Source organism: Ranitomeya imitator, chromosome 1, assembly GCF_032444005.1.
Source record: "Ranitomeya imitator isolate aRanImi1 chromosome 1, aRanImi1.pri, whole genome shotgun sequence".
NCBI classification, from domain to species: Eukaryota; Metazoa; Chordata; class Amphibia; order Anura; family Dendrobatidae; genus Ranitomeya; species Ranitomeya imitator.
In genome coordinates this window covers 616,192,138-616,216,910 of record NC_091282.1, presented here as the reverse complement: position 1 = coordinate 616,216,910, position 24,773 = coordinate 616,192,138, and the positions used below count along the sequence as shown (strand labels likewise).

At 44.8% G+C, this 24,773-nt stretch overlaps 1 protein-coding gene across 1 annotated transcript in view; it reads right to left on the bottom strand.

Moving 5' to 3' along the window:
• The window catches only part of FUT8 (fucosyltransferase 8), a 288,014-nt gene that overhangs the window by 53,391 nt on the left and 209,850 nt on the right, over nt 1-24,773 (bottom strand). The window contains exons 8-9 of the mRNA XM_069726425.1: nt 6,139-6,385; nt 839-1,015 (exon numbers count right to left, since the gene is read on the bottom strand). Of these exons, the coding sequence (XP_069582526.1) occupies nt 839-1,015; nt 6,139-6,385 (424 nt within the window). The remainder of the gene's footprint in view (nt 1-838; nt 1,016-6,138; nt 6,386-24,773) is intronic.

Below are 24,773 nucleotides of genomic sequence, written 5' to 3'. Positions count from 1 at the left end.
GGTGGCGCTGCAGGGGAACTGAAAACTTGTGCTAGGTTTCTTCATATTGTTGATTGATTGCAGAACACCCTAGATCATCTTATTGTCTGGGCTCCTTATAAAAATTTGTATAAAGCAGACAATCCCTTTAAGTAGTATACAATCTAGAGCTTATGAAAATTGTCAACCAGGGACCGATGTTAAATGTTTTTAAGGGACTAAATATAAATAGGGGTTTTTGGACTCTTTCCTGACAGCAAACCACAAGAAAAAAAGCATTCAGCATGACAGATTTCAAATGGTCATTAACCAGGTTAGAAGAAGGCTCCGAAGAAGCAATATGATTCACTGGTAACTCATTCTGCAGTCTGCCATGTACTATGACACACGGAGGCTGCAGTACCTAAATCAGGGGTGGGGAACCTCAGGCCCCAGGGCCAGTTAAGGCCCTCAATAACCTTTTATCAGGCCCCCGAGCAGATTCTCAGGGACCACATTCTGGGGCACGTGTATTTTGATTACAAGCAGCTCATTAATTTCTTCTTGCTCTGTTAGCACACATATGCAGTGTTCACTACTGAACACTGAAGGGCCTGCAATGAAAGATTACGTCCTGACACCAGTGCCAGAGTCAGGATGTACTTTGTGGGCGGAGTTTGCTCGGCCCCCGAAGGATGGTATAAAGATCCGAATGGCCCTTGGCAGAAAAAAGATTCCCCACCTCTGACCTACAGGATCCAACATTTTTAATAAGATTTAATTTCTAGCCAAAAATACACAAATTAAAGTAAAAGAAACGCCCCCAGGGAGTGTAAACATTGGAGATCTCAGCTAGCCGTGTACCAGGACTCACACTTACTTGGACTTTGCCTCTTGCAGTAAACCAGGATCATCTGTTGCTAAATAAACACGTTTCTTGTCGATGTGAATCCTGCGGGCGAGGAGCTGAAAGTGTTCTTCAACGTGCACCATGTATTCCTCTATGGGGTGGAATGCCGCCTCCGTCCCAACCTTGTCTGTTCTTCTAACGTGGACTCTGCGGAGCGAAAATGTGGGATAACGTGAATAATATGTAGTGGGATGAGAAACCGAATGTGGACATGATACACCAGAAGAGCATTCATTAAGGAGGTCTCCGTATTCAATGTCATCCTGCCATAACATATATGCCCCCAGGACCCCCACTGCTATATTGTGTATAGTACACCCCCATTGTTATATACTGTATAGTACGTCCCCAGGAGCCCCCATTGCTATATACTGTATAGTATGCCCCCAGGCCCCCCCTCCCCCCCCCCCCCCATTGCTATATAGTGTATAGTGTTGTGAATTCTGCTCTTGGGCTCCCTCCGGTGGTTATGAGTGGTAGTGCTGCGGTAGTTGGATCGCAGCATTTATCAGGTGTATCCATTTTTTGCAATTTGGGCTGGGCTATTTAAGTCCTGCTTTATCCTTTAGTCAGTGCCAGTTGTCCATTGTTTTTGGAGGATTCACATCCATTCTTGGTCTCTCCTGGTCTGCTGTTCATTTCTTCAAAGATAAGTTCTGGCCTTGTTTTTGCTGTCCACCTGCTGTGGACCTTATAGTCTGTGCATTTTCTTGTTTAGTTTTGTCCAGCTTTGTCTGTGAAGGATTTTTGCAGCCTAGCTTTGTCTCTGGAGATGCAGATATACCCTCCATGTCTTTATAGTCAGATGTGGTGTTTTGTATTTTCTGTGGTGGATATTTTCTAGTGTTTTAATACTGACCGCATAGTATGGCCTCCTATGCTAAATCCTGATTTCATGTCTGCGTATGTTATTTCCTTCTCCTTTCACAGTCAATATTTGTGGGCAGCTGTCTATCCTTTGGGGATTTTCTCTGAGGCAAGATAGTTTTCCCGTTTCTGTCTTTAGGGGTAGTTAGTTCTTAGGCTGTGTCGAGGGGTCTAGGGAGTGTTAGGTATCCCCCACGGCTACTTCTAGTTGCGCTGCTAGTTCAGGGTTTGCGGTCAGTAAAGGTACCACCTTCTCCAGAATACGTCTCATGCTGCTCCTAGGCCACCAGATCATAACAGTATAGTACATCCCCAGGACCCCATTGCTATATACTGTATAGTACGTCCCCAGGACTCCCCAATGCTTTATCGTGTATAGAACATCCCCCTGAGACCCTATTGCTATATAGTGTATGGTGCGCCCCCAGGAGTCCCCATTGCTATATAGTGTAAGGCACATCCCCAGGACCCCCCATAGCTATACAGTTTACGGTACATTCTCAGGACCTCTATTCAGTTTGGACCCCCTTTACTACAAAGTGTATTGTCCATTTTTGGGACCCTCTTACTATACAGTTGGGACCCCACATTACTATACAGTGTACGGTCCGTTCCCGGGACCCTCTATACAGTCCAGACCCCCCATTACTATACAGTGTACGGTCCATTCTCGGGACCCTCTTACTATACAGTCCACACCCTCATTACTATACAGTGTACGGTCCATTCTAGGGACCCTCTATGCAGATGCAGTCCGGACCCCCATTACTATACAGTGTACGATCCATTCTCGGATCCTATATACAGTCCGGACCCCATTACTATACAGTGTATGGTCCATTCTCGGGACCCTCTATGCAGTCCAGACCCCCATTACTATACAGTGTACGATCCATTCTCGGATCCTATATACAGTCCGGACCCCATTACTATACAGTGTACGGTCCATTTTCGGGACCCTCTATGCAGTCCGGACCCCCATTACTATACAGTGTACGATCCATTCTCGGACCCTATATACAGTCCGGAACCCATTACTATACAGTGTACGGTCCATTCTCGGGACCATTACTATATAGTGTACGGTCCATTTCGGGACCCTCTTACAATACAGTCCGGACCCCATTACTATACGGTGTACGGTACGTTCTCAGGACCCTCTATACAGTCCGGACCCCATTACTATACAGTGTACGGTCCATTCTTGGGACCATTACTATATAGTGTACGGTCCATTCTCGAGACCCTCTTACTATACCGTCCGGACCCCATTACTATACAGTGTACGGTACGTTCTCGGGACCCTCTATACAGTCCAGATCCCCATCACTATATAGTGTACAGTCCATTCTCGGACCCTCTATAATACAGTCCGGACCCCCATTACTATATAGTGTAAGGTCCATTCTCCGGACCCTCCATGCAGTCAGGATCCCCCATGACTATATAGTGTACGGTCCATTCTCGGGACCCTCTATACAGTCCAGACCCCCCATGACTATATAGTGTACGGTACATTCTCGGACCCTCTATACAGTCCGGATCCCCCTATGACTATATAGTGTACAATACATTCTCGAACCCTCTGTACAGTCCAGACCCCATTACTATACAGTGAACAGTACATTCTCAAGACCCTCTATACAGTCCGGACCCCCTATGACTATAACTGTACGGTCCATTTTCGGGACCCTCTATACATCATGGACTCCCCATTACTAAATAGTGTGCTGTCTATTCTCGGACCCTCTATACAGTCCAGTACAGTATGAAGGCCTACTGCGCGGTGGTCCTCACCACACTTCTGTATGCTAGTGAGACCTGGACAGTCTACAGCCGGCATTCTAAACAGCTTAATCATTTCCACATGAGTTGCCTCCGCAGAATCCTCCACATCAGGTGGCAAGACAATGTCCCGGACACGGCAATGCTGGAACAAACTGGGCTCTGCAGCGTTTACACTCTCCTGCTGAAAGTCGAAGCCAGGTGGACTGGACACATGGTCAGAATGCCTTATAGCCGATTACCGAAATAACTGCTGTACGGAGAACTGTGCAAAGGAAAGTGAGCAGCTGGGGGGCAGAAGAAGCGCTATAAAGACTGCCTTAAGGTGTCTCTCAAAAACCTGGAAGTCAACACCAATGAATGGGAAGTGCTTGCCCTGGATCGTCCGGGTTTGCGGGGCAGGATCACCTCAGGAGCACGTGCAGCTAAAGTTAGGAAAATCTTTGAAGCAAAAAGAAAGCGCGCTGTACGCAAGGCACAAGTAGAATCTGGTGTACTGACCACATCTGTTTCCTTATGTCAAGTACAGTTAGGTCCATATATATTTGGACAGAGACAACATTTTTCTGATTTTGGTTATAGACATTACCACAATGAATTTTAAAAAAAACAATTCAGATGCCGTTGAAGTTCAGACTTTCAGCTTTCATTTGAAGGTATCCACATTAAAATTGGATGAAGGGTTTAGGAGTTTCAGCTCCTTAACACGTGCCACCCTGTTTTTAAAGGGACCAAAAGTAATTGGACAATTGACTCCAAGGCTATTTCATGGACAGGTGTGGGCAATCCCTTCGTTAGGTCATTCTCAATTAAGCAGATAAAAGGCCTGGAGTTGATTTGAGGTGTGGTGCTTGCATTTGGAAGGTTTTGCTGTGAAGCAAACATGCGGTCAAAGGAGCTCTACATGCAGGTGAAACAAGCCATCCTTAAGCTGCGAAAACAGAAAAAACCCATCCGAGAAATTGCTACAATATTAGGAGTGGCAAAATCTACAGTTTGGTACATCCTGGGAAAGAAAGAAAGCACTGGTGAACTCATCAATGCAAAAAGACCTGGGCGCCCACAGAAGACAACAGTGGTGGATGATCGCAGAATAATCTCCATGGTGAAGAGAAACCCCTTCACAACAGCCAACCAGGTGAACAACACTCTCCAGGAGGTAGGCATATCAATATCCAAATCTACCATAAAGAGAGGACTGCATGAAAGTAAATACAGAGGGTTCACTGCACGGTGCAGCCACTCATAAGCATCAAGAATAAAAAGGCTAGACTGGACTTTACAAAAAAAAACATCTAAAAAAGCCAGCACAGTTCTGGAAGAACATTCTTTGGACAGATGAACCCAAGATCAACCTCTACCAGAATGATGGAAAGAGAAAAGTATGGTGAAGGCGTGGTACAGCTCATGATCCAAAGCATACCACATCATCTGTAAAACACGGCGGAGGCAGTGTGATGGCTTGGGCATGCATGGCTGCCAGTGGCACTGGGTCACTAGTGATTATTGATGATGTGACACAGGACAGAAGCAGCCAAATTAATTCTGAGGTATTCAGAGCCATACTGTGTGCTCAGATCCAGCCAAATGCAGCCAAACTGATTGGTTGTCGTTTCATACTACAGATGGACAATGACCCAAAACATAAAGCCAAAGCAACCCAGGAGTTTATTAAAGCAAAGAAGTGGAATATTCTTGAATGGCCAAGTCAGTCACCTGATCTCAACCCAATTGAGCAGCATTTCACTTGTTAAAGACTAAACTTCTGACAAAGGCCCACAAACAAACAGCAACTGAAAACCACCGCAGTGAAGGCCTGGCCGAGCATCAAAAAGGAGGAAACACAGCATCTGGTGATGTCCATGAGTTCAAGACTTCAGGCAGTCATTGCCAACAAAGGGTTTTCAACCAAGTACTAAAAATGAACATTTTATTTAAAATTATTGAATCTGTCCAATTACTTTTGGTCCCTATAAAAACAGGGTGGCACATGTTAAGGAGCTGAAACTCCTAAACCCTTCATCCAATTTTAATGTGGATACCCTCAAATTAAAGCTGAAAGGCTTAACTTCAACTCCATCTGAATTGTTTTGTTTAAAATTCATTGTGGTAATGTCTATAACCAAAATTAGAAAAATGTTGTCTCTGTCCAATATATATGGACTTAACTGTATGTGGGCGAACCTCCGGACCCATAACTACTAATTCTCTTCTAACCCTGAAGTCATGGTCATCTTCGACTACAAAGGACAAACATTATACAGTCCGGACCCCCATTACAATATACTGTTTGGTCCATTCTCGGGACCCTCTATACAGTCCGGACCCCCCCATTACTATATAGTGTACGGTCCATTTTCGGGACCCTCCATACAGTCCGGACCCCCCATTACTATATAGTGTACGGTCCATTCTCGGGACCCTCCATACAGTCCGGACCCCCATTACTATATAGTGTACGGTCCATTCTCTGGACCCTCCATACAGTCCGGACCTCCCCATTACTATATAATGTACAGTACATTCTCTGGACCCTCTATATAGTCCGGACCCCCATTACTATATAGTGTACGGTCCATTCTCGGGACCCTCCATACAGTCCGGACCCCCTTACTCACCCGATCACTGGGTGCTTGAAGCCCAGCTTCTTGGTGGCTTCCTCGATCTCCTTCTCTAGCCAGGGCTGCGGCCGAATCAAATACTTGACGAACTGAGAGACCCACCAAACAGCGGGATCCCCATGTAAACGCATCAGGCGGTCCGCCAGATCTTCAGGCACTCCGAGCGGCAGGTACGGGGGTCTCGGGTGAAGGCTGTCCACGATGGGCAATTCCACAACTTGAACATCTTTGTCATTGGCTTCACCTGCAGAGAAGGAACATGAAAGTCAACCATGGGAGAAAGCAAAACAGTCCAATGGGCGCAGCCATGACATCTGTATGCAGGCACCTGAGGCCACAGTTCCTGGGACACGTAGGGCCACAACCACCACATCTCACAAGAGGTACTCAGAAAATCATACCGGGCTTTACTCACCCTCCCCGGGTCCAGCTGATTCTATGCTACCTCTCCTGGTCTCTGGCTGTAACAGCTGTGTCACACTGACAGCACTGCAGCCAATAATTGGCTAGTGCAATGTGCAGGAGAGACCATGAACTCAGTGATTGGCTGCAGTGCTGTCAAAGTCATGTCACCGCTGCAGCCAAACAAAGACACAGCACTGGGAGGGCAAGTGAAGATCAATTTGTTTTTTAATACAGGCACCTGAGTCTATGGGCTAAAAGTATTCTGAAAATGACAATGAAGGGAGCCTGTCTGCACAAAATGACTGTTCAAACCAAGCACCAAAATACAACTAGTACTCTAAAAAAGCACAAAGAACAAGTCTTCATACAGCTCCACCACAAGAAAAATTGAAAAAAGGTATTTGGAAAGAGCGCCACAAACCTACATTTTCTTTTCCAAACTACAGATTTTTTTAGTTAAATAATATATTTGTGACAACAAACAAGGACCAGCAGAGGGAGCAAGCTGCACATGGAGTGATACACTCATTGTATTACTAGGGTGTCTACTGGACATGATGCACAGACAGGGGGCGCCACAAACATGTACAATGTAACAGGTTGGGAGGTCTCATCAGTGCAATGTGCACACACGACACTGGGGGTGTCCTATATACTAACTGTAGAAAACACAGGGAGCTACAAACACCTAAAGCCTCGCACAAATGTAGCATTCAATGCCATTATTAATACATAAAAAGTAACAACACTGACAATTAACGAAAGGTGAAAACCCAAAGACACAAGTGAAAAGCAGGAGGGAGATCTCCACAATGAACTAAACAGGTGGCAGAGACTGTACAGTATAGCAGAGACTGTGTATCCCAATAGTACACCGCACAGTGTCTGCCGCACACAGAGCAGCGGCAATGTGATATAGTGTCTGATATATACGAGGATAGTGACAGCTGAGGACAGGGTCACAGCAAGCAGCCATACTGTATTCCAGGTCCTCCTCCACCATAGACTGATGGTAGGGTCACAGCAAGCAGCCGTACTGAATTACAGGTCCTCCTCCACCATAGACTGATGACAGGGTCACAGCAAGCAGCCATACTGTATTCCAGGTACTCCTCCACCATGGGATGATGACAGGGTCACAGCAAGCAGCCGTACTTTATTCCAGGTCCTCCTCCACCATGGACTGATGACAGGGTCACAGCAAGCAGCCGTACTTTATTCCAGGTCCTCCTCCACCATGGGCTGATGGCAGCGTCACAGCAAACAGCCGTACTTTATTCCAGGTCCTCCTCCACCATGGACTGATGGCAGGGTCACAGCAAGCAGCCGTACTTTATTATAGGTCCTATCCCACCATGGGCTGAGGACAGGGTCAGAGCAAGCAGCCGTACTTTACACCAGGTCCCCTCCCACTATGGGCTGATGACAGGGTCACAGCAAGCAGCCAAACTTTACACCAGGTCCCCTCCCACCATGGGATGATGACAGGGTCACAGCAAGCAGCTGTACTTTACACCAGGTCCTCCTCCAGCATGGGCTGATGACAGGGTCACAGCAAGAAGCCGTACTTTACACCAGGTCCCCTCCCACCATGGGATGATGACAGGGTCACAGCAAGCAGCTGTACTTTACACCAGGTCCCCTGCCACCATGGGCTGATGACAGGGTCACAGCAAGCATCCATACTTTATTCCAGGTCCTCCTCCAGCATGGGCTGATGACAGGGTCACAGCAAGAAGCCGTACTTTACACCAGGTCCTCTCCCACTATGGGCTGATGACAGGGTCACAGCAAGCATCCATACTTTATTCCAGGTCCTCCCCCAGCATGGGCTGATGACAGGGTCACAGCAAGCATCCATACTTTATTCCAGGTCCTCCCCCAGCATGGGCTGATGACAGGGTCACAGCAAGCATCCATACTTTATTCCAGGTCCTCCCCCAGCATGGGCTGATGACAGGGTCACAGCAAGCAGCCGTACTTTATTCCAGGTCCTCCTCCACCATGGGCTGATGATAGGGTCACAGCAAGCAGCCGTACTTTATTCCAGGTCCGCTCCCATTACGGCCAGCACAGCAATCATGTGCCCTGGGTGGATAAGGATCAGACTCTGGTCTTCGCAGCCATTATGGCCCACACAGATCTCCTTTTTGATTAGTTTTACACTACATTTCTTGTTCCTGGTGATCTTGAGTCGGTGACTGAAAGAATATTGGAACTAGCAGCGCAGACAAATAGAAAGCAGCATGAGCGGGGTAAACGATGTCAGCCAGGAGCATCCATCCATGCAGGGTACAGTGTGCTTATATTACCAATAGGGGGATGCTAATGTGAGAAGATAAGGATTAGACATGTTGAAATTCAAGATGCCCAAGCTTTGATTTTCCCATACATTTGCCTTCAAGAAAGTTGGAAAACCAAAATGTACATTAGAAGGTCAATTAGTTCACCCATCAAACATTGAATGTGTATGGCCAGCTTTAAAAATGACACTCCACTATCCACGGAGAGACCAACTCGCAGGATTCGATGGGTCCCTGGTGGTCAAATCTATGGCAATTAGCAACAGATTACCTATTGAATGTTGGGGAAAACCATCTGAAAGCAGTAGACATTCATCACTTATCCATAGGATAGCTTATACATCATAGAATCCTAGACTGTTAGAGTTACAAGGGACCTCCAGGGTCCTCATGTCCAACCCCCTGCTCAAAGCAGGATTCACTATACCATCTCAGACAGATGTCTGTCCAGCCTGTGAAGACTTCCATTGAAGGAGAACTCACCACCTCTCGTGGCAGCCTGTTCCACTCACTGATCATCCTCGCTGTCAAAAAGTTTTTTCTAATATCTAATCTGTGTCTTATCCCTTTCATTTCATTCCATTGCTTCTTGTGTTTCCATGTGCAAATAAGAATAATGATGATCCCTCTACACTATGACATACCTTCAGATACTTGTAGACAGCTATTAGGTCTCCCCTTAGCCTTCTTTTTAACAAGCTAAACATTCCAAGATCTTTTAACCGTTCCTCATAGGACATAGTTTGCAGTCCGCTCACCATCTCGGTAGTTCTTCTCTGAACTTGATCCAGTTTTTCAATGTCTTTTTGTAAATGTGGAGCCCAGAACTGGACAGTGTTCCAGATGAGGCCTGACCAAGGAGGAGTAGAGGGGGATAATTATTTCACGTTATCTAGACTCTGTGCTTCTCTTAATAAATCCCAGAACTGTGTTTGCCTTTTTTTTGCTGCTGCATCACACTGGTGACTCATGTGCAGTCTCTGATCTATTAGTATAGCCAAGTCTTTTTCACACTTGCTGTTGCTTAGTTCTATTCCTCCCATTCTGTAGATGTAATTTTAGTTTTTCTTGCCCAGATGTAGAATCCTGCATTTCTCCCTGTTAAATATCATTCTATTAGTTGCTGCCCATTGTTTAAGCTTATCTAGATCCTTCTGAACCCATTCTCTGTCTTTTCTGGTGTCAGCTATCCCTCCTAGCTTTGCATTGTCTGCAAATTTGATTAGTTTAACTTCAGTTCTCTTATCTAGATCATTAATAAAAATGTTGAATAACACTGGGGCCAGGACAGAGCATTGTGGTAGCCTACTTGAAATACTCTTCCAATTGGATGCGCAACCATTTATTACCACTCTTTCAGTGTGATCACTGAGCCAGTTGCGAATCCACCTAACCGTAGCCTTGTCAATCCCATACTTGGTCATTTTTTTCAATAAGGATAGTATGAGATACTTTATCAAATGCTTTGCTGAAGTCGAGATATACTATATCTACCGCATTTCCCTGATCCACCCAGTCAGTGATTCCATCATAGAAGGAAATTAGATTAGTCTGGCATGACATGCTTGCTACAAACCCATGCTGGCTCTGGTTAACTATTGTATTCTTATCCAAGTACTTACATACATGCTGTTTAGTAAGTAAGGCTTACTGGCTTGGGACAACATTTGCCCTTCTCTAATCTTCTGGGACTTCTCCTATTCTCCATGATTTTTCAAAGATTCTGACAAGTGGTTCTGCAATTTGCTCTAACTCTCAATACCCTAAGATGTAATTCATAGACCAGGAGATTTAAATTAGCTTGTTCAATACCTGATCACTGTGAACTACACCTTGAAGACCCTCAGTTATCACTGGAATGGGGGTCTTGAGCTATCGGTAGATCCTGTGTTATCAGCCATGTATAGAGATGTTATCTGTCATTGAAAGCCTTTCTCTGATGATAATGAGCCTGCTGAAAACTCTTTCTGAAAGGGCAGGACGTTAAGAGTCTAAAGCCTTGGAGGGCAGTGAGAAAATTACAAGATTACCAATTATTTATTTTTTCCAAATCGTGACATGAAAACAACAAAAGTTGCTCAGATTTTTATCTTCTCAAAGTTACTAACACAAACGAACTTCTTTTTTACATCACTAGAAAATATGGTCAGTCGAGGTCTTAAGGCACCGGTGAGGTTAGCACAAGCTCAATAATAAGTACGATCGCTTTATAGGGCACATGACATGATGCGATTACTTAGACATCCTGATGGAGGAGATCACAGGCAGCACTCGCATCAGCTCTGCTTTTTGTCAGAAGACAGAGCAAATAAAGAGCTCTTCATTTCCCATCTATATGGTATGAAAGCTGCAGCATATGTCCCATTACACAGCCCTGCACGCTTTGTTCTTAATGTTATTTGAAAGCAGCTGAAGATGATGGCAAGATTGTTACTTCTCCGAGACTTTCCTACTTTACTCCATCATTTTCTGGCATATTTTTTTTCTTACTTAAAAAGTAACTTTGATATCAAGCTTATGTTCTGGCAATATATTCCTGACCTTAATGCTTCTTTGGGGCCCCCATGCTCTACCAGATGCCAAGATGTTCATGAGTTTTGCGCAAAATTCAAAAGTGCTCTTTAACCTAATTTTGCTACTTTTTAGTGCAGAAGTCTCATGTTCAACTAAATGGTGCAAAAAATAAAAAATAAAATTGTACATAAAATCACTAGAGGACGAAAGAACATTTGGGCTCAAATTTTATGACTTTCAAAAAAATTACAATTGAATAATTGCCCAAAAATATTAGGAAACCAAATACTCATCCACAATGCTGAACATAAAAAAAAGTATATAAAATAAACAAAGAAAAAAATCACAAATGAAAAGCACAGTAGCAATGCAATAATGAAGTCTTTTAGATTAAGTATTCAAAGCCATCAGACACCTTTCTACTGATTTTTTCCTACTCTCCATTACTTCCTATGTGAAAAATACAGTAAATGTCTAAATAGTCTTGATGAAAATTTTCCTAGCACTTTGAGGTTGTAGAGTATGTGCAATTCCTTTATATAGCCGACAGTCCTGACATAAACCTGAGAGAGTTCTGTTCTTGGCTAAGACGACTCATGGCGTCCTTCCATTTCAGATGGCGAAGATACGGACTTATTTTAGCATCCATATTACAGCCGCAAATCTTAGCCCGATAACGAGCCGACCAACCTGAACTAGCAGCAACCCAGATTGCTATAATTCTGTTAGTTTGGGCAATAAAACCTACAGATGGAAAAGAACTTAAGACCTTGAAGATGGCATACAAAAGTGGGTTGCAAACAGTCATTGGAGAGGAGGTAAAGCATTCAAGGTATTCGGGAGGGTAGCAAACCCAGGCTACAGATAGGAAGGAAAGCATATGATCCTTTTACAGTTGTTTAAGAATAATGAATCAGTGATGATTTATTACTGTACCTGTCCATATAAAACACTGTTTTTTCCTTTCATTCCGTGCCCAATTTCCCAATCATCTATACCTATCAGTACTTGCATCTACAACTGTTTGCCAACCTGCATCACAATTACGTGCTGTATTGTTAGACACAATATAACTCCATGTATTTCAGTAGGAAGGACATGCAGGTTCTGCAGAAGAGCTATATACATAAACCTGTAGGAAAATGTATAGGTGCATGCATATGCTATTTACGGAGTGGCATTTTTCTGTATAAGCAGTAAAACTATTAAAAATAGTTGTAAAGATGAATATAGCCATTAGATATATATTTGTATATAAATAAATATGCATACATCTATATCTAGCTATATCATTATCACATTTACCTGCCTTTCAAGGACAGAAAACTCTTAATACAAAACACAGAATTGATCATCAGCTGCAATAAGAAAACATCAAAGGAACAATATAATTTGTCAGAAATAACATGTTATATCCACAAACTCTGCCTAATTATTAAATTAAATTTTGTAACAGAAAAAAATATATATATACAATTGTCCAAATGTAATCAATGAAATACAGCAATAGTGGACAAGCAGATGAGACAAGGCTGGAGAATTAGGGATAGAAGAGAATGAATCAGTCACAGGGGAAAAGTCAGTAGTCAGATAAGAGAAGATGTGCGAGGGCGTAATCGAGAGGAAGAGCATGAGTGCATTGTCAAGGAGGAAGAGCGCAAGGGCATAGTTCAGTGGAAGAGCGCGCGGGTGTCATCAAGGACAAGAGCGCGAGGGCGTCGTCATGGAGAAGAGCGCAAAGGCATCGTCATGGAGAAGAGCGCAATGGCATAGTTGAGGGGAAGAGCATGAAGATGTCGTCGAGGAGAAGAGTGAGAGGGAGTCATCAAGGAGAGGAGCACGAGGGTGTCATCGAGGGGAAGAGAGCAAAGGCGTGGTCAAAGGGAAGAATGCAAAGGCGTCGTCATGGAGAAGAGCGCAATGGCATAGTTGAGGGGAAGAGCATGAAGATGTCGTCGAGGAGAAGAGTGAGAGGGAGTCATCAAGGAGAGGAGCACGAGGGTGTCATCGAGGGGAAGAGAGCAAAGGCGTGGTCAAAGGGAAGAATGCAAAGGCGTCGTCAAGGAGAAGAGCATGAAAGCGTCGAAGGGAAGAGCACGAGGGTGTCGTCAAAAAGAAGAGCACAAGGGCGTTGTGGAAGGAAAGACGGCCAGGACAGGGGATGAGTCGGACCAATAGAGAAGACTCAGACAAGCAACAGATGCATCTTAGTAATATTTTAGTTCAAGTTATTAGTAAAATTATTTGAGAATTCAGAAATTTCAATGATAAAGTATTGGTTTGGTTTCAGAATCATCTATTATCCTATGACTCCAATATCACAAAACAAACAGTTTACTTTGGCTGCACTTGATATTCTCTAGACGCCAGGTAGTAAATTAATTCAAGCCTTAATCAGTTGTACGTTAATAACTTCTGTGCTAAATCTCAAATGACACAAAATAAGATAAGCGTCTTAAGTGACCTGTGTCACATAACAGATGCAATGGTCGCTGCTGCCACGCTGCATTATGTTAAGAGAATACACAAAAACTAGGACATGTCCCAAACTGGCAACGGATAGCCAAAGCAAACACGTAAGAATAGCGGTAAGTGGAGGCCATTTGTTTGCTCATTGATTCTGAGGCAATAAATCTGACAGTGAAACAAAGCCTAAAAGTATAAATCAATGTTATACTCCCTGTGTCACTGGTACGCTATTCACCCACAAAGCAAAGACTGGCGAGAGAAAAATACACCAAATAATTACCGTACACACAAAAAAAGAAAACCCCAACAGGATGCCAACGGGTAAGAAAAGCAATCTGTTACGGAGAGCCAATTACATGTCCAAACTAAAGGCTGAAAATCAGACCACCACCTATATTATTACATGAATATGAAGGTGCACTTTGGCTGCAACAGATTATATATATATATATATATATATATATATATATATATATATATATATATATATATATATATATATATATATATAGAGGCACTGCATACAAAAGCACTTCAGCAATGTACTGCAAGAAAGACTTGTCTTAATAGAAAGCATAACACTATCATCAGTTACCTGATACATTTCCTGTTCCTCCAGTGTTGCCTAATCATTTTTTTACCTTCACCAGTCAAGTGCCAGCTAACTACATGACCAATGCAGCCAATCACTGAGGCTTAAGTAAATGGCATGAGATTGTCCAGATGAATGATTAGCTGCAGTGGTCTCATCAGTAGACAGCATGTCTCTGCCGCCTAAAAGTAAACAAATACTGGTGTGGTGGATTGTAGCGCCGATGCTGCAGCAACAGAGGATTAATCAGGTGACCGATGGCTGTTCTTGGAACACCTCTTCAAGAAAAAGCAACATATGGGATGTAGTACTATACGGTAAAACTAACAGTTCAGACTACAGAAGTTTTGTTTGTAGTCTGTTACCATAGAAATACATAGGTCCGCACAGGAGTAATAGACACAAAACCATAGGATGTTTAAGTGATGCTATTCACAAAGCTGCTTCCTTTGATTTAGCCTTTTGTAGTATTCCAATGCACCAAAAAAATTGTATAGATTTTTAATATGCCAAAATAAACTGTGTGCAGAATTATTAAGCAAGTTGTATTTTAGAGGATTATTTTTATTATTGATCAACAACTATGTTCTCAATCAACGCAAAAGACTCCTAAATATCAAAGCTTAATATTTTTGGAAGTTGGAGTGGGTTATTTTTAGATTTGGCTATCTTAGGAGGATATCTGTTTGTGCAGGTAACTATTACTGTGCAGAATTATTAGGCAACTTAATAAAAAACAAATATATTCCCACCTCACTTGTTTATTTTCACCAGGTAAACCAACATAACTGCACAAAATTTAGAAATAAACATTTCTGACATGCAAAAACAAAACCCCCAAAAATTAGTGACCAATATAGCCACCTTTCTTTATGATGACACTCAGCAGCCTTCCATGCATAGATTCTGTCAGTTGCTTGATCAGTTTACGATGAACATTGCATGCAGCAGCCACCACAGCCTCCCAGACACTGTTCCGAGAGGTGGACTGTTTTCCCTCCATGTAGATCTCACATTTTATGAGGGACCACAGGTTCTCTATGGGGTTCAGATCAGGTGAACAAGGGGGCCATGTCATTTTTTTCTTCTTTGAGACCTTTACTGGCCTGCCACGCTGTGGAGTAGTTGGAGGCATGTGATGGAGCATTGTCCTGCATGAAAATCATGTTTTCATTGAACGATACCGACTTCTTCCTGTACCACTGCTTGAAGAAGTTGTCTTCCAGAAACTGGCAGTAGGTCTGGGACTTGAGCTTCACTCCATCCTCACCCCGAAAAGGTCCCACAAGTTCATCTTTGATGATACCAGCCCATACCAGTACCCCACCTCCACCTTGCTGGCGTCTGAGTCGGAGTGGAGCTCTCTGCCCTTTACTGATCCAGCCTCTGGCCCATCAAGAGTCACTCTCATTTTATCAGTCCATAAAACCTTTGAAAAGTCAGTCTTAAGATTTTTCTTGGCCCAGTCTTGACGTTTTATCTTATGTTTCTTGTTCAAAGGTGGTCGTTTTTCAGCCTTCCTTACCTTGGCCATGTCCCTGAGTATCGCACACCTTGTGCTTTTTGTTACTCCAGTAACGTTGAAGCTCTGAAATATGGCAAAACTGGTGGCAAATGGCATCTTGGCAGCTTCACACTTGATTTTCCTCAATTCATGGGCATTTTGCGCCTTTTTTGCCCAACACGCTTCTTGCGACCCTGGTGGCTATTTGCCATGAAACGCTTGATTGTTCGGTGATCACGCTTCAAAAGTTTGGCAATTTCAAGACTGATGCATCCCTCTGCAAGACATCTCACAATTTTGGACTTTTCAGAGTCCGTCAAATCTCTCTGACCCATTTTGCCAAAGGAAAGGAAGTTGCCTAATAATTACGCACACCTTATATAGGGTTTTGATGTCATTAGACAACACCCCTCCTCATTACAGAGATGCACATCACCTGATTTACTGAATTGGTAGTTGGCTCTCAAGCCTGAACAGCTTGGAGTAGGACAACATGTATAAAAAGTATCATGTGATCCAAAAAACAACTTGCCTAATAATTCTGCACGCAGTGTAGTTTTATTTCCCATGTTTCTATACACAACTTATTTATAGGCTGAAATGTTGAGTTTTGAAGAGAAGCATTTCCATCTTGAGCTGCATACGACAGGTGTAGGGCCAGCCAGCAGAGCCTGATCATTATAGGCAGGATAACAAACAATGGTAATATCTTTATGCATGCAGGTAACACAGGATCCACGATTACACAAGGTGATACAGCTCACCCCCTCCTCCCTGCACATCAAGAGAGCATGCTCACGACACTCCCCATTAAAAGTGAATAGGTAATGTCTCCATATTTCTGTCCTGGAGGACAGTCCTACATACATAGCTGTTGTATTATATTCTTATTCCTGTCTTGTTAGAGTTACAATGGTTTATTATCATCAGAGTCAGGATTATAATCACATCTATAGCGTCTACTCACAGCAAATTCCAATCACAAGGGTTATTGTGGAGACAACGAGTCAGTGGGTGCTCTCATCCTCTGGCCTGGCTGTCTATAGAAAGATCTAACAGACCAGGGTTCATCCCACTCCTTCCCCGTGGGCAGAATACTACTCAGACAACACAGGGTGAGGGTAACCCACGCCGGGAAGACTTTATTGGGTCATATAATACAGTCCCAAAAATACACAAGATGGTGCAAAAGACTGAGTCTCACCCTTCAGTTTGCTCGCCGGAATTAGAACATCTGCAACTTCAGGCTTTCAAGGGTCAACTACCCCAACCAGTACAACTCGGCAGACACCCACAGAGAGGCGGTAGCGGCAAGTAGGGCTGTGGAGTTGATAAATCAAATCTCCGACTCCCTCATACATGGCTCATGTTTAAGTTATACATTTACTATAGTGAAATGGTTACATCGGGCTTTTAATCACCATTATGATACAATAATCAGGATATTTAGATAGAACATAAAATATATCTATTGGAATTCAACTTTAGAACAAAAAAACTTTAATGAATTTTCAAATACACAATACACTATGCAGTAAGTGTGAAAAAACAGTTTTCAACAAAAAAGTACTGAATAGCATTTATGCAGTGTATGAATGTGTCCTGACACAGTATCACCTCCATCACATCCTCCTTCATAGAGGACTTCACATCTGGGCTAATTATTTTAATGCTAGAGAACAACTGCTCTGCACTAACTTGGGTTGGTGGCAAAGCAGTAACCACATGGGCAACATCTCTAACAATGTGAGGGTATAAAGGAATTGCCTCATGCAGTCAGTCTTGATGAACGATTCAACTCTTCTACTACCGTATTTTCTGGTGTATACAACGACTGGGCGTATAAGACGACCCCCAACTTTTCCATATAAAATATGGAATTTGGGATATACCCGCCGTATAAGACGGGGGTCATCTTATACGCCCAACCATCTTATACGGCGTGTGGTTCCCAGGGTCTAGAGGAGAGGAGACTCTCCTTCAGGCCCTGGGATCCATATTCATGTAAAAAATAAAGAATAAAAATAAAAAATATGGATATACTCACCCCTCCGACAGACCCTGGCTCTCAGCGCTGCAAGCGTCTGCCTCCGTTCCTAAGAATGCAGTGAGTGAAGGACCTTCGATGACGTCGCGGTCACCTGACCACGACGTCATCGAAGGTCCTTCACTCTCTCCATTCTCAGGAACGGAGGCAGACGCTTGCAGCGCTGAGAGCCAGGGTTCATCGGAGGGTGAGTATATCCATATTTTTTATTTTTATTCTTTTTTACATGAATATGGATCCCAGGGCCTGAAGGAGAGTCTCCTCTCCTTCAGACCCTGGGAACCATCCAGGATCGCTCCGTGCACCCGTACCCGGCGTATAAGACGACCCCCGACTTTTGGGACAATTTTTAGGGGTTAAAAAGTCGTCTTATACGCCGGAAAATACGGTACTTTGAAAGCAAGTGAAACAGTTTGCTGAAATATGTCAATCTGTTTTCTACGGGAGTGGAATCTTTTTACCTGGGGCAAAGCTTTGCCGGCTCCATGTCGTCCAAATACTTTTCAGAATTAACCTCCTCATCTGACGAGTCTGAAGATATGGTGGCAGTAGCACTAGAAGTCCCCAGTCCTCTTGCTCTTGGCCGTCCTGTAGCCCACTCATCCTAACTGCTCCCTCAGTCAGAGTTTTTTTAGGGATGTTTCATAACTCTCCCAAATTCTCAGAAAATAATATTCAGAACATACTGCATTTAAATACTGTACCCAATTTATCGTATACTAGATGGTGGCCCGATTCTAATGCATCGGGTATTCTAGAATATGCATGTCCACATAGTATATTGCCCAGCCACATAGTATATTTGCCCAGTCACGTAGTATATTGCCCAGCCACGTAGTATATTGCACAGCAACGGCGTATACAGCACAGAGCCACGTTGCATACAGACTTAAAATAAAAAATAAACATATACTCACCCTCCGAAAGCGCGTTGAAGTCCTGGCCCTGTGTGCAGTGCACGCGGCAGCTTCTGGTCCCAGGGTTGGTATGGGCGCAGGACCTGGGATGACTTCACGGTCACATGACAGTGACGTCATGGCAGGTCCTTCTCGCATACCATCCTTGCCACCGGAACCTGCCACTTGCATGGAGTGGTCGCCGGAGCGTCGCGAGGAGCGGGAAAGGCGGCGGAAGGTGAGTATATAATGATTTTTTATTTTTTTTATTATTTTTAACATTAGATCTTTTGACTATTGATGCTGCATACACATCATCATTAGTAAAAAGTTGGTCACACAGGGTTAAAAGCTGCGTTAATGGAGTGCGCTGCACTACGATCCATTAACGCTGGCATTAACCCAGTATGAGGGCTGACTGGAGGGGAGTATGGAGCGGGCACTGACAGCAGGGAGGAAGGAGCGGCCATTTTTCCGCCGGACTGTGCCAGTCGCTGATTGGTCGTGGCTGTTTTGCCGCGACCAATCAGCGACTTGGATTTCCATGACAGACAGAGGCCACGACCAATGAATATCTGTGACAGACAGACAGAAAGACAGACAGACAGAAACACGGAAGTGACCCTTAGACAATTATATAGTAGATTTTAGGAGTCAGAGTCAATCCATTTTATACTGACTCAGACTCCACCAAAATGAACACCGACTGTACCTTATAGCGTTCCTCGAACAAGAGGTATCTGTTTTTATTGTTAGCATGTCTAATCTGCTTACTATGATGTAAAAGAATATATTTGTATGAACACTTGTTTGTGTTCACGTCTGGCTACTTTGCTTCTTTAATATAGTGAAGGGTGCATAGTGGTACAACCTGATTTACAACACTCTACGTTACTCTAACTATATATTAGAAGCTATCCCTGTCGAAGATGATTTTTTTTCATGTGTCTATACTTACCGTATATACTCGAGTATAAGCCGACCCGAGTATAAGCCGACCCCCCTAATTTTGCCACAAAAAAACTGGGAAAATGTAATGACTCGAGTATAAGCCTAGGGTGGGAAGTGCAGCAGCTAAAGGTAAATGTCAAAAGTAAAAATAGATACCAATAAAAGCAAAATTAATTGAGACATAAGTAGGTTAAGTGTTTTTGAATATCCATATTGAATCAGGAGCCCCATATAATGCTCCATAAAGTTTATGATGGGCCCCATAAGATGCTCCATATTAAAATATGCCCCATATAATCCTGCATAAAGGTTAATAATGGCCCCATAAGATGCTCCATAGACACATTTGCCCAATATAATGCTGCACAAATGTTGATTATGGCCCCGTAAGGCTACTTTCACACTAGCGTCGTGTGACGTACGTCGCAATGCGTCATTTTGGAGAAAAAACGCATCCTGCAAAGTTGCCCGCAGGATGCGTTTTTTCTCTATAGACTTGCATTAGTGACACATTGCGACGTATGGCCACACGTCGTGTTTTGGCGGACCATCGGCATAAAAAAACGATGCATGTAACGTTATTTTGTGCATCATGTCCACCATTTCCGACTGCGCATTCGCGGCCAGAACTCCGCCCCTCCTCCCCGGACATTACAATGGGGCAGCGGATGCGTTGTAACACAGCATCCGCTGCCCCCGTTGTTCATTTTTTTCGCAGTTTGCGTCGGTACGTCGGGCCCGACGCATGGCGATGGTCCCGTACTGACGCTAGTGTGAAAGATATTTCCCCATATAGTGCTGCACAAACGATTATGGCCCTATAAAGACACTTGCCCCATATAGTGCTGCACAAACGTTATGCCCCCATAAGATGCTCTATACAGACACTTGCCCCATGTAATGCTGCACAAACGTTATGGCCCCATAAGATGCTCCATACAGACACTTGCCCCATATAGTGCTGCACAAACGTTATGGCCCCATAAGATGCTCCATACAGACACTTGCCCCATATAGTGCTGCACAAACGTTATGGCCCCATAAGATGCTCCATACAGACACTTGCCCCATTTGCTGTTGCTGCGATAAAAAAAAAAAAAAAATCACATTCACACCTCTCCGTCGCTCAGGCCCCCGGAACTTTCTATATTCACCAGACTTCGCTCCGGCGCCGCTCCATCTTCAGCACTGACTTTCAGGCAGAGGGTGCGCGCTAACCACGTCACCGCACCCTCTGACCTGAGCGTCACTGCAGAAGAAGCTGAAGACAGAGCGGCGGCTGGAACGCGGAACAGGTGAATATTGCGCAGCGCTCCCCCTCCCCATTATACTCACCTGCTCCTGGCGCTGTGCAGTCCCTGCTTCCCCGCGCTGCTGCTTCTTCCTGTACTGAGCGGTCACATGGTACCGCTCATTACAGTAATGAATATGCGGCTCCACACTTATGGGAGGTGGAGCCGCATATCCATTACTGTAATGAGCGGTACCATGTGACCACTCAGTACAGGAAGAAGCTGCCGGCGCCAGGGAAAAGACATGCAGGGACCGCGCCAGGAGCAGGTGAGTATAATTAGACAGCCCCCGCTCCCCCTCACCTGCCGAACCCTGGGTATGACTCGAGTATAAGCCGAGAGGGGGACTTTCAGCCCCCAAAAATGGGCTGAAAATCTCGGCTTATACTCGAGTATATACGGTATTTAGCAAATATAGAAAAAAAAAAGACAACTGTGGTAGCTCGGCTCACTCGGCTGTGCACTGAGGTAGACACGCGTACACTTTCTCATTAAATTGTCAGTTGGTTTATTGTATATGCAGCACAAACCAACATGCACCAAAAATAAACACAGCCCTCCAGGCAAAACAAGAAAACAAAATAAAAAATGGTATCGCACAGTCTCTGCAGTTGTAGGCATCTTCCCCTCTCAGGGTTAGCAAAACCACCTGGTTCAGTTTAGCTCTCGGATAAGAACTTTCCTGGACTTCCTCTCTCTTCACATGCTGAGCACCGACAGTCTCTGGAGGCCAGCTATTTGAGCCCCAAACCACTCCCTGGGGTGGAGATAAGGTGGACAACATTCCACCCCCTCAATGGTTGTCCACAAAAACCCAGCCCATTAAACAATTTAGCTGTTAACACCTTGCAGCACTTAGTGTGCCGGAGGAAAGTCTCTGGGTTTTACATCACTGACGCCATTTAGCACAGTGACACATATGTCCCCTCCACCACTTTACCAGTGACTTTGTCACATATCCCCCCCCCCCTCCGCCCAAAGCCAGCAGGGTTTGGCACCTTGACTCACTAAGATGGGGAGTCTGGACAGGGCATCTGCGTTCCCATGCCTGGACTGTCTCTCGGGCTATACTCTTGGCTGAGGAGTTCCTCAGTGATAGCACCTCCAGGTACTGTGTTACATAGTCCATGACCACCAAGATGTATTGGTGGCCTCTGGCAGACTTAACCAGAGATTCTACAAAGTGCATGGCAATCCAGTCAAATGGGACCTCTATAATTGGTAACAGTACTAGCGGACTGCGGAAGTGGGATACAGGAGCAGTTAGCTGACAGGTAGGGCAGGATGGTCAAAAATTAACAATGTCCTTGTGACACACAGGCCAGTAAAACCTCTGAAGAACTCGCTCTTGGGTCAAGGCTAGGCCTAGATGCCCCCCAAGACATAAGAATGAGCAAGGTTTAGTACCCTATGTCTAAAGGGTCCGGGGACTAACAGCTGCTCTAATACTTCCCCTCACTGTTTAGTGATCGGGCAAAGCAATTCCTCATTCACTACAAAGTAAGGGAATTTGGTGTCGTTCCCCTGCTCTTGGGCACCCCCATTTATCCCAGTCACATTTTCAAATGCCCCTTAAAAGGCTAAGTTCCCGCATTTGAGCAGTTCCAAAATCTCCCTCAGAAAGCCCCAGTTCCAGAATCTCGGCATTACTGGTCACAGTCTTGTCCTCATCACCAGCCAGGACACACAAGGGGAACTCATCCACCTCTGACTGGGATGGGGGTTCATCAGGGTTGGGCTGGCTCCTGCCTGAGACAATTGGTATTCCCGCCTTCCGCAATAAGTCCCAGAACAGGCTAAAGTCCCGCCCTATTATTACCGGGTGTAGCAAGTCCTTAACCACCATGACGTCATGGGTCTCAGCCCCACAGTTTGTTTTCATAAACACTCTCGCAACGGGGTAGTCCTTGGTGTCACTGTGAATACAACAAGCACCCACGTGTTTCCCGGGGATTAAGTGGTGGTGGAGTGTGGCCCTTACCAGGGTCACCAAACTTCCTAAGCTCAAGAGTCATGACACCAGTACCCAGTTTATTGTCACTGGGACATGACTGTGGCCACTCCCTGGGCTGATAGTCCACACTGCAGGCGGGATAGGCATAGCACGAGCAGCACCTCCCTAGGCTGCAGTCCATCTGCTCGGAAGACATAGGACAACGGGCCACTATGTGTCCAGGATTATGGCATCTCTAGCAGACCAGGTCTTTACCAGCAGCCTTTGGCAACTACTCAGCGACTCCTTGGGACCTCGGTCTCCCCCCAGTGGTGGCTCTAATACCCCTCTTTTGGGACTTGGACTCCCGCTGGGTACCTCAGTATGGAGCTGCACCCCCTGGTACCTTTCTATGAGACCTACCAGGTTGTCTGCATTCCGGGGGTCTCCCTGGGCTACCCAGGTCTGCACTGGCCGGGGGAGGGAGTGAACAAATCTGTCCATGACCACCCGCTCGACTATCTGGGCTGGAGTGGAGGATTCTGGCTGCAACCATTTCTGCACCAAACGCAAGAAGTCAAACATCTGAAAGCGGGGATGTTTGTCACCATAATACGCATAGTGATGAACTCTTTGGGCTCTGACAGACATTGTGACCCCTGAGTGTGCCAATATCTCTGCTTTTAACTTGGTGTATTCCTGGGCATCTTCTAAGGCCAAGTCATAATAAGCCTTTTGGGGTTTGACAGTCAGATAGGGGGCCAGCACCTCCGCCCACTACTCTGGGGCAGCGGATGCCTCTACATCATCATTCGGTGTCATTTTCAGCATCGCTCATCATACTGCCTTCCGGACGTGTGTGTCATCACCTGGACTTGGGGAACGATCTTTCGGCCTCCCACTAACCGCCTCTGCAAGCAAATCAATCTGCTGCTGTTGTCGGAACTGGTCCTATTGGTGCTGCTGTTGGAGTTTCTGCTGATCTTGCTGCTGTTGCATCTGTTGGTTAAGCAGCTTACTCATCTCCTGATGTGCCAGCTGTGCATTCACCAGATGCTTAATCAGGTTCTCCATACTGCCTAACTTTGTCTCTTGGCTTGTGTCCACCTTAACCCAGAACATGCATCTTGTCCACATCTGCTACTTGTGCTCCAGAAATGTTGCCCGCATTTGAAACTTCTGGTAGATTAGTTTACTCGTCTGCGAACTGAGGTAGACACGGGTACACTGTCTCTTTAAATTGCCTGCTGGTCTATTGTATATGCAACATAAACAAATGTGTACCAAAAATAAACACAGCCCTTTGGGCAAGACAAGAAAACAAAACCAAAATGGTATCTCACAGTCTCTGCAGTTGCGAGGATCTTCCCAGCTCGGGGTTAGCAAAACCTCCTGGTTCAGTTTAGCTATCGGAAAAGAACTTTTCTGGACTTCCTCTTTTACATGCTGAATAACGGCTGCCTCTGGAGGCCAGCTAATTAAGCCCCAGACCTCTCCCTGAGGTGGAGATAAGGTGGACAACCTCCCACCCCCTCTATGGCTGTCCACAAAAACCCAGCCCATTAAACAAATTAGTTGTTAACCCTTCACAGCAGTTAGTGTGCTGGAGAAAAATCTCTAGGTTTTACATCACTGACACCATTAAAGGGAACCTGTCACCCCAAAATTGACCTATAAATTAAGGCCACCGCCATCAGGGGCTTATCTACAGCATTCTGTAATGCTG